The 10,887-nt window shown below is 39.2% G+C and overlaps 1 protein-coding gene across 1 annotated transcript; it reads left to right on the forward strand.

Annotated features, from left to right (window-relative positions):
• Positions 1 to 15: 15 nt before the first annotated feature.
• Positions 16 to 10,887, forward strand: copb1 (COPI coat complex subunit beta 1). The gene is made up of 22 exons (XM_067588317.1): positions 16 to 167; positions 1,748 to 1,900; positions 2,386 to 2,615; positions 2,947 to 3,116; positions 3,223 to 3,337; positions 3,439 to 3,531; positions 3,644 to 3,781; positions 3,935 to 4,054; positions 4,496 to 4,603; positions 4,711 to 4,857; positions 4,983 to 5,128; positions 6,238 to 6,334; positions 6,443 to 6,603; positions 6,731 to 6,851; positions 6,945 to 7,172; positions 7,627 to 7,806; positions 8,781 to 8,925; positions 9,045 to 9,164; positions 9,291 to 9,436; positions 9,719 to 9,808; positions 10,028 to 10,183; positions 10,471 to 10,887. Exons 2-22 carry the CDS (start codon positions 1,810 to 1,812, stop codon positions 10,528 to 10,530), a joined length of 2,862 nt encoding a protein of 953 aa, XP_067444418.1. The 5' UTR covers positions 16 to 167; positions 1,748 to 1,809; the 3' UTR covers positions 10,531 to 10,887.

Here is a 10,887-nt window from a genome sequence, read left to right on the forward strand (position 1 = left end):
GCACGGTAGCAGTGATGTGGCTCAGAAAGTAATCTTCCACGTCACAAGGAAGTAGTGCGGAGCCGAAGAGACAGCCCGTCAGTGGGAGCTTCTGAGGATTTTTACAGATGTAAATATCAAAACTGGATAACGAAGGCCGCTTCGGAGGATAATAGACGTGAAATTAGGTAGGTTATGTATTTAATTTAGTAATTACCCATGACTAATATTAGCGACGTTTGCTTTCCTGAGCCGTGGTATCACAGCTAGCTAACGGTAATGTCCTCCATTTCATTGCTGGTCTGAGCAGAAGCTAAGTTGGCGTTAGCTAACGTTTGCTAATTGACGATTGATCATTATCTTACCTGTAATCAATTGAATTGTCGAGTAATTGATTGATTTGCGTCTTTATTGAGGTTTTGCTGTACAACTGCGGGTGCTAACGCAGGTAACGCCGCTGACGTGTAGCTGCAGTGTTGTGTTAACTTAACGCTGCGTGTCGTTATTTCTCAACTTACTTTATTATTAACGTGACATTGAAACTTTTAACAGCGTGTTTTTGCTGTTTTCATGCCAGCTTTGCCCTGTGTTTTTGCGATGACCACAGTCTATGTTTTTACACGTAAAAGAAGCGGTAGCGTCAAATGTCCGAAAGTTATCCGAACCTTTTTATGTGTAGTTTTAGCTTTTCTTAGACAGCTCAGCAGGTATTGAGCGCCTCCCTTTGTCATGATTAGAACCGTGACACACAATCCTGTTTTTCACAGAAATCAGCCGTTTAGTTCTCCTTTATATTCTCAGTTTTAGCTCATTATAGCTCCGTCTTACACTTCCTAGAGCATCCATTTAAACCGCTGAGTGAAATGCTTTGGATCTCATGTATGTTACCTGCGACACACATGTGATCTACTAATCAGCACACATTTTAAATGCAATTGCTGTTTTGCTGAACTGTTCATTTGAATATGTCAAATGCAGAGTTACAGCAAGTTTCGTCCGATAAATGCAGCGGCAATAAGTCCGATTGCATTAGTGCTCCTATAGAAACTAGAGCTTAACATATGTTAGTTTAAATAAGGGAAGTAATAAATGCAGATACAATGCAACAATTAGATTTTACATCTGGGTTTTCTGATTTAAGGCTATATGGGGAAAAAAAGATAAAACAACACCATATAAAATACACATTGGTCATACAGTATATGTCTGTATATATCCTCATTATATTAGATAGTTTTCAAAATGCATCAATTAAAAGGCCCCATAAGGTAGGAGTGGGTAATATGAAAAAAAACTCTCTATCAAGGCACTTGCATTTATATATCACAATATTAAAATATAATACTTTTGGGAAAATTTGTTGAGAAAGTGTTTATGGATGAATATTAGACAGAAAAATCTGTATTTGGATAATCCAGAAAATTAAGTACTTGACAATTCAAGGTACTTCAACATATTGATGCCAAAAACATAAATATTGCAGATTGATTTGCAGGATAGCCCACAATGTTCCTATGTTCCCAGAGATTCAGAAATGTGACGATTGACAAATCTATATTGTTTCATGTTATAATAAAGTGTGTGGTGCAAGTTTGTTTACATTATGTTATTACAGTTTTGCCCGCATAAGTTGAAAAGTGTGAAAAGTCACGGTTTTCATTCATGAGAAGTCAGTGTACATCTGTGTATTTATTTCTTATATTTTCTACACTCATATGCCTGTGTTCTCCATCATTAACTAAATCTACCGTTTTTCTGTCTGTCGCAGGTATTATCCAGTCAGTGACATTAATTGGGATTCTTCAAGACAAGTACAAGCCCAGCAGCAAAATGACAGCTGCAGAGAATGTTTGTTACACTCTGATCAATGTTCCATCTGATTCAGAGCCCCCGTCTGAAGTCAGCCTAAAAACTGATCTAGGTAATTAATCCCTCATCATTTACCTTAAGTAGCCATGCAGATACTTTTAGGTTTCCCAGTTTTTGAGATATCTATTCATTTGTAGAGCTCACAGCATAATTCAACAGTAAAGCATCCTCTTCCTGGTTACTCTAAATATTCCACAGACCTCACTGTTGGCTCTTTGAAGAGATATTTCTTTGGAAAAGTGAATTACACAGAGTTTTTGACAGCAAGGTCTGTGCATTATCTAGAGAAGTTGTAACCAAAAGATGTTGTGTGTTTTACTTGATAAATGACTAATATTATTAATTGATTATCTAAATATCCTACTGTAACACTACTATTGTATTCTTGTCTATGGACAAATGAATTGTCTAATTCTTTCAGAAAAGTTTTAGCTGAAATCATAATGTATACTTGAGGCCATGCTGATCACATAGATGTTTATGTGATCAGCACATAGAGTACATAATAGTGTTTTCATCGTGGTAATGTCTCTACAGAAAAGGGGGAGATCAAGGCAAAGACTGAAGCCCTGAAGAAGGTCATCATCATGATACTGAATGGTGAGAAGTTGCCAGGACTGCTGATGACCATAATCCGCTTTGTGCTGCCACTTCAAGACCACACTATCAAAAAACTGCTGCTGGTTTTCTGGGAGATTGTCCCCAAGACAACTCCAGATGGCAAGCTGCTTCAGGAGATGATCCTGGTCTGTGATGCCTACAGAAAGGTACGCTAACTGACATATCGACAGAACAAGTTTTCTTTAATAGAAAACAGTATGTGTAGAAACAGAAACATTACGTTTATAACTATAACAGTGTGAAAACAAAAGTAGGAAAGGGAAGGGATGGTTGAACACCTGTTTGGCAGGGTTGTTTGGCTGCTGTATTCACATAATTTCCAGTAACTTCTGGTCCAAGAGCTAAATTTAGTTTTGAATTAAACTAAAAAGTGATAGCTAGAAGTTTAGTAATGTGTAACTCTACAGAATATGTTTTAATATATTTTAAAAATCATTCAGCAATCATCCTAATGTGAAACTGCACTTCCAATTTCAGGACCTGCAACATCCCAACGAGTTCATCCGTGGCTCCACTCTGCGTTTCCTGTGCAAGCTGAAGGAGTCGGAGTTGCTCGAGCCCCTCATGCCAGCAATCAGAGCCTGCCTGGAGCACCGACACAGTTATGTGCGCCGTAATGCTGTCCTGGCCATTTACACCATCTATAGGTAAAAGCTGTTAATATTTTCTGTTGTGTCATCTTTCCGCATATATAAATTGTATACTCCATTCATTAGAAAACAACACTGACCTGACAATATTTATTTTGTTAAGGAACTTCGAACATCTCATCCCAGACGCTCCAGAGTTGATCCATGATTTTCTTGTGAACGAGAAGGATGCCAGCTGTAAGAGAAACGCTTTCATGATGCTGATTCATGCAGATCAGGTGCGTGTCATATTGTCTCTCTTACTGTTACTGCTCTTGTGTGCCACTTGACCCACAGTGTCAATCTCTATGAATTAACTTAAGTCATTCACATCCTCCAGGATCGAGCTCTGGATTACCTCAGCACATGTATTGACCAAGTTCATACTTTTGGCGACATTCTCCAGCTGGTCATCGTGGAGCTGATTTACAAAGTGAGTCAGGCCCTTTATTGCTTTAATTCAAGCTGTGTATAACAACAACATACTGCCAGAACAGCTGCTGAATGTCTTAATGAACTCTTGCTCCTTTTGTTGTCTCTGCTAGGTGTGCCATGCGAACCCCTCTGAGCGTGCCCGGTTTATCCGTTGCATCTACAACCTGCTGCAGTCGTCCAGCCCGGCTGTTAAGTATGAGGCAGCTGGCACTCTTGTAACCCTCTCCAGTGCACCCACAGCTGTTAAGGTACACCAGCAAGGTTTTGGCAGTGATCAAGTGAATGTCATATATATGGAGGTTATATTCAGAAATCTAGAACAAAGACAGTTTTGCATTGTGCTATGCTTGATGTTTGTGACTGTGTCAGATCCATTAGCAATGTTGCTATTCTGCCTCCAGGCCGCTGCCCAGTGCTACATTGATTTGATTATCAAGGAGAGCGACAACAATGTGAAGCTGATTGTTCTCGATCGCCTGATTGAACTGAAGGAGCATCCCACTCACGAGCGTGTCCTCCAGGTACTTTGAATTGTGGCTGTGGTTAGTTTTTGCTGCACTTTCTTTTTTAATTGCAAATACCAATGTTCTCTACCTGAAAAAAGTTTCTTTTATCCACCTGAACCTTAATCAATGTGTAAGCTTTCCTTACAATAATACATTCTCACCCATGACGTGTGAGTATTTGGATGCCACACAAATCATTATGTTGTGATTAGTGTTTTATATAAAACTGTAGAATATTTCATGTTAAATTGAAGATGCCAGCAAAATGTATGAGGAAAATATATTGAATTCTGTTTAATTCAAGTTCATGCAGTCAAAATCAGCAGAAAATATCAAAATGATATCTGAACCTTGTAAATGCATGTTTAGTATGAGTATGCTGCACATGCTGCATATACACCACATCGGCTCTGTAAAGATTTAAAACTCGGCTCTCACCCATGCCTCCTTGTCCAGGACCTTGTGATGGACATCCTGCGTGTTCTCAGCACTCCTGACCTGGAAGTGAGAAAGAAGACCTTGCAGCTAGCACTGGACCTTGTCTCATCTCGCAATGTAGAAGAGGTCTGTTGCATGTGCAGTGTATCCATGTTGTTCCTGTTGTTCTGTTGTCCTAACGCAGACACAAAGGGAATAGACTGAAAACAATGTGACATCGATTTGTTTTCCAGTTGGTGATCGTTTTGAAGAAAGAGGTGATCAAGACAAACAACGTAACAGAACATGAAGACACTGATAAGTACAGGCAGCTGTTGGTGCGCACTCTTCACTCTTGCAGCGTGCGCTTCCCTGACATGGCGGCCAATGTAATTCCTGTGGTGAGTGGCCCATCATTTCAGTGCAGTGGAAAAGATGTTTTCAAGAATTGTTATATTTCTTGTCTTTTTGCAAGAAAGTGTTATTAAGAATATATTAATATTTTCTTGTGCGCTATGATTTACAGCTGATGGAATTCCTGAGTGACACTAATGAGGCAGCTGCTGCCGATGTGCTGGAGTTTGTGCGGGAAGCCATTCAGAGATTTGACAACTTGAGACCCCTAATCATCGAGAAGATGCTGGAAGTCTTTCACGCCATCAAAACTGTCAAGTAAGGCTTTATAAGCACGTTGAGAGGCATATAATGCAGGATCTTGGTTAATGTTTTTTTCTCTCTCATAATATTTATAAAAGCAAGTCAAATTTGGCTTTGCCTATTTGATTTAGATAAATAGGTAAGACGATCAATAAACAGTAAGCCCTGAAGAAATAATGTTTTACTTAATAAGAAGTCAGCACTTCGCAAGTAAAATTTGAGTTGAACAGCCAAATTGAATGTACTTCATCGTCTGGTGCACACTTGCTTTATTAGAATGAAAAATACAATTCACTAACTTAAGATGTCTCCTCTGAAATGATGTGATTAAATAAGAGAAGAAAAAAAAATAGACAATGCACTAAAAAGGTAACTCTTGAGTTTCAGCAAGAGGTGTCCTCACATAAGGAATGGAATGATCTGATTTGCTCTCCTCTTTACCACTTTTGTTTATCTGAGAGTCATTGTTTTTTTTCTGTTGTCACGTGTGTCAGTTAGGCTTGGGCGGTGTCAAGGTATTACGGTATACCAGGATATTTAGAAATCCCCAAGTTATGATTTTCAATGCCGTCAAAAATACAGACACTCCTATTTCTATTAAACTGATATGGAGATGCTGTATTGAGGTGATGTATTGTAGTGCACAGCCTGCACCACCAGAGGTCAGTCTCTACTGGAGGAACAGGCAGCTAGGCTGAGAAAGATGGCGACTGCGATTGGTATGGAATCTTGAAAATATTGCCATATATAACTATCTTGAGATGACCTCTTCCAGCTACAAAAGCAGTTTATTAGCCACATGATTTTATTCAACTGCTAGTCTGCCACCACCACCCGCACATCATCTCCATTCAGCCTGCTGATGTGTCGGTATCCGCCGCGGTAACAAGTGTCACCAAGAAGAATCTATGGAAGAAAGGCGCTTATTTACTATCTATTCATTATTCTATGGGCCATAAGTATTTAAATACAGCAAGATTTGTCTAATTAGGCTAATTACAGTGTCAGGAGGGTATGAAAATATGAAAAAATAGATACTGCCCAAGCCTAGTGTGAATACGAGAATATGGAAATATTTAGCACTATGTATGTTTGTGACATTTGTAACTTTGGTCATATTTCAGAATCTACAGAGGAGCGCTTTGGATCTTGGGAGAATACTGCAGCACCAAGGAAGACATCCAGAGTGTGATGACAGAAGTCCGGAGGTCATTGGGAGAGGTATGTGTGTCCATTAGAATTTTAATGTGACTTGAGCTGCGTGACAGCTCCTCGCACAATTCAAATTGTCGCAAATATCTGACATCTGTCTCGTCCTTAAATGTGCAGATCCCGATTGTAGAGAATGAGATAAAGAAAGAGACAGGAGAGGTGAAGCCAGAGGATGAAGTGAGTGCAGCTCCAGCCCAGAAGCTGGTGACAGAGATGGGCACCTATGTGACACAGAGTGCCCTCAGCTCCTCCAGGCCTTCGAAGAAAGAGGAGGATAGGTAAGAAAAAAAAAAAAGCACATTGTGGGGCGATATTATTATTTACCCATAGTATACTATTAATTGTTTGGAGTTTAGTAATTTTACCATGTAGCTCACTCATTAACCACTGTTTTTGTTGTTCCAGGCCTCCACTCAGAGGATTCCTGATGGACGGAGACTTCTATGTGGCAGCTTCCCTGGCCACCACACTGACCAAAGTGGCCTTGCGCTATGTTGCTATTGTTCAAGACAAAAAGAAACAAAATGTAAGTTGTCCTCTCTTCACTTCTCTTTAAAAAAAAAAAAAGAATCATTAAACCGACTGCCTGTTCCTCTAATCCTCTTCCTCTCCCTCACAGTCATTTGTTGCAGAGGCCATGCTGATCATGGTCACTGTGCTGCACCTGGGCAAGTCCTCTCTGCCCAAGAAGCCAATTACAGATGATGATGTGGACCGCATCTCGCTTTGCCTCAAGGTCCTGTCAGAGTGCTCACCACTTATGAATGACATTTTCAACAAGGAGTGTCGCAAATCCCTGTCCCATATGCTGACTGTCAGACTGGAGGAAGAGAAGCTGTCACAGAAGGTAATGACAGTTGACTTAGACAGCTGAACTCACTACTTCACCTCCTGGCAGTTGGGCAGAGCTGAAATGTCATCGCAGAAAGCCTATTAGTAGCGAAAGTAGAGAAATTTGTGGCCTTAATTGCATATTTTTCGAATGAAGCCCTCATTTATCATCATTGCATGTATGCATTTATGCTCACAGATGATGTGATAATTGTTTACAAGGCGAGTAAATGTTTGTTAAAACATTTTCTATGCCTTTTCTATTCCATGTCCTGTTTTTTTTCTTCACAGGAATATAATTTGATCACTCTGCCCATCCTCAACTTTTGACTTAGTATTATCATAACCATATTTAGTTATTTTCGTGTCCAATTTTAATTGTATCTTTTAGTGTTCTTAATGTGTTGATTTTGAAAATGATCTGTTGTGGGCAAACTATAGACAGTATGTATCTCTTTTTCCGACCACAGAAAGAGTCCGAGAAGCGTAATGTAACAGTGCAGGCAGACGACCCCATCTCCTTCATGCAGCTGACAGCCAAAAATGAGATGACTTCTAAGGAGGACCAGTTCCAGCTCAGTCTGTTGGCTGCTATGGGCAACACTCAGAGGAAGGAGGCTGCTGATCCCCTGGCTTCAAAACTCAACAAGGTACAACCCAAGCACTGCAGATATCTTGCCATAGAGGGGAACTGGAAAGCATTTTGAAAAAAAATAGTACTTTTTGTTTACTTTCTGTTTTGCCCATTTTTGTTGCAGTGATAATGAGTAAAGACTTTTAGACCTTAGTTTGGCATTTGCCTCAGCAGATGATGTTTTGGATTACATTGTGTGAGAGAGCACAGTTTTTCCTGTGTTTTTCAAATACTCTACTGTTAGTTTTTATTTTGGTTTCAGTTTTACGTGGCTTCGGATATAATTGTTTTGGAGCAAAGAATACACAGTTATGAGTAATCTTTTTTTTATTATGCTGCACTGCTGTTGATGTTTAATCATCCCAATTAAAGGATGATTACAGTTAATTACAACTTGATCTTATTTTCAAGGTTTTAGCCATCATTTATATCTGTTATCATAACATCATTCACACCAAAGTTATTGCTGAGATCTGGGAAAAAGGGCAAGAAACACAGCATAGTCAGACAGAATATACACAAATCAGATTACCAGATTATGTAAACCACAATATTTAGAAGTGAAAATGAAAGTCAGTGCACTCAAAATGTTAGGAATGATTCTTTGTTGCACAAGAAAAAGCATGTACAATTGGTCAAAGGTGAACTAGGAGGTTGGTCTGTAAACTGTGATAGATGCTTAAAACGGATAATATGACGAGGATAATACAATTTAAAATCTGTTAGGTCGTTTAACTGCTTGTGTTTCTTGTCACACTCCCAAATCTCAGTAATTAACTTGGTGAGTACAGTGTCGATACTGATGGCCAAAACTACCAGGGACCAGAGTTGTAATAAACCTAGTTATTCATCATTAAAGTGAATGGCTAAGGTTTCTCCAACAGAAATCCAGTTTTGTTGACTTAGTTTCTGTTACTCCCTTACCATGAATACATGTTTTAGTTGTTTCATAATTGATAATAAAATGCAATTCATTGTTATTCATTCTAGGTGACCCAGCTGACAGGATTCTCAGACCCAGTGTATGCTGAAGCCTATGTTCATGTCAACCAATACGATATTGTGTTGGATGTGCTGGTGGTCAACCAAACCAGTGATACTCTCCAGAATTGCACCCTTGAGCTTGCTACTTTAGGTTGGTTCAGTTTATTGTTATCTCATTGAGTGAATATACAGGCTCTCCTCTCAGGTAACACAGATCTAAGTCAGTTACAATGTATACATTTCACTAATCTGAACTCATCCATCCTACAGGTGATCTCAAGTTGGTTGAGAAGCCTTCACCTCTAACTCTGGCTCCTCATGATTTCGCTAACATCAAGGCCAACGTCAAAGTGGCCTCTACTGAAAATGGCATTATATTTGGCAACATCGGTAAGAACAGTAGTCATTTAAACAGTACAATTCAACTTATGCTGTGCTTGTATTCCTCTGTGCAATCAGAGCATGTTTTCTTATTTAATTTTGGTGGCATATGAATTTTCAATTCTTCATTTCCAGTCTATGATGTGTCGGGAGCTGCAAGCGACAGGAACTGTGTTGTCCTCAGCGACATCCACATTGACATCATGGACTACATCCAGCCAGCCTCCTGCACAGATGCAGAATTCAGACAGATGTGGGCTGAGTTCGAATGGGAAAACAAGGTAAGCTACATTTCTACTATATGGCCAGCTCCCAGAAACTGTCTTTACCAAAATCACATTGATTGTTTGGCTTCATGATGTATTTATCAGGTTTGTTGTCTGTTTGTTTTTTTTTTTCTCTTTTTTTTTATTTGATCAACAAAAATGTTCTCAGTGAAAATTCCACAGAGCTTAATCGTCCATAAATGAAAGGAACAAATTGATTTTCACATCAACAACTGACTAACAATATTCAGGAAAATATAAAAAACATGCCCCTTAAGCAAACTGTCTTTGTTGTAGGTGACGGTAAACACCAACATCACTGATCTGAACGAGTATCTCCAGCATATCCTCAGGTCCACGAACATGAAGTGCCTGACTCCTGAGAAGGTTGGTAAAGTAGACATGGTTTAAAATCTAAAATGTATTGCTGGTGCATGTTGGTAAGAAACCTGGTTGGATTTCAGATGTTGGTGAAATGTATTTTTCTCACGATTAATGTAACCTAAGTCATCGTTGTGCCTATCATGATAGATGAACATTGTGTAATGTTGATGCTTTGTGTCAGTGCAATATCTTCAACTCTCTTCTTTTTGTGTAATAAACCAGGCACTGTCTGGCTTCTGCGGTTTCATGGCTGCCAACCTTTATGCTCGTTCTATCTTTGGAGAAGATGCCCTGGCTAATGTCAGCATTGAGAAACCCATCCACCTGGGGCCTGACGCACCTGTCAACGGACACATACGCATTAGAGCCAAAAGTCAGGTGGGTCACAGCTGCTGCACCGTGAACCTTTAGGCATCTGTGAAGTGAAGGCTTGGATAAGTTTTTTTTTTTTTTTAATTTTTTAACCTCAAATCATTTTTGGAATCATGAAAAGAAGATTTCACATAATCTGTTATGACATTGATTGAATTGGAGTGAATGCACCAGGATAGCGACTATGTGAAATAACTATATGAAATAGCATTTGACACTGCCAACATGTATCAAATGTGTTAATCTACTGCATTTAGACTGTTGCAATAAATCCTTCCTCCTTTATTTTACAGGGGATGGCCTTGAGCCTGGGCGACAAGATCAACCTCTCCCAAAAAAAGACAAATATCTGAAACAACTCTGATCCAGATGATCCTTCTGACTTTGTAAAAGTCTTCTGCTGTTCTCTTGTATCACCCATATTACACCCTTTTCATCACAGCAAATTAAGAACTCTATACAGTCAGTTGCTTCTGTGCTGTTTTTTTTTTTTTTTTTTTTTTTACATCACCTCTGTCTGATAACTACTTCTCAGTAATGTTCTTTCTCTGTCCTGTTTAATTTTCAATAAACATATGTATTAAAAGAAAGAGCAAACATTGCTTAATGCTGTATTTACTGAGTCATATCCCTCAGAGGAGATGAGCTTGACTAATTCTACCCTTTGCCCACTCTGTGCAGTTCAGATTAAAGTCTGGTTGTGAATAAGA

This window comes from Thunnus thynnus, chromosome 1 (genome assembly GCF_963924715.1).
Source record: "Thunnus thynnus chromosome 1, fThuThy2.1, whole genome shotgun sequence".
In the NCBI taxonomy this organism is placed as follows: domain Eukaryota; kingdom Metazoa; phylum Chordata; class Actinopteri; order Scombriformes; family Scombridae; genus Thunnus; species Thunnus thynnus.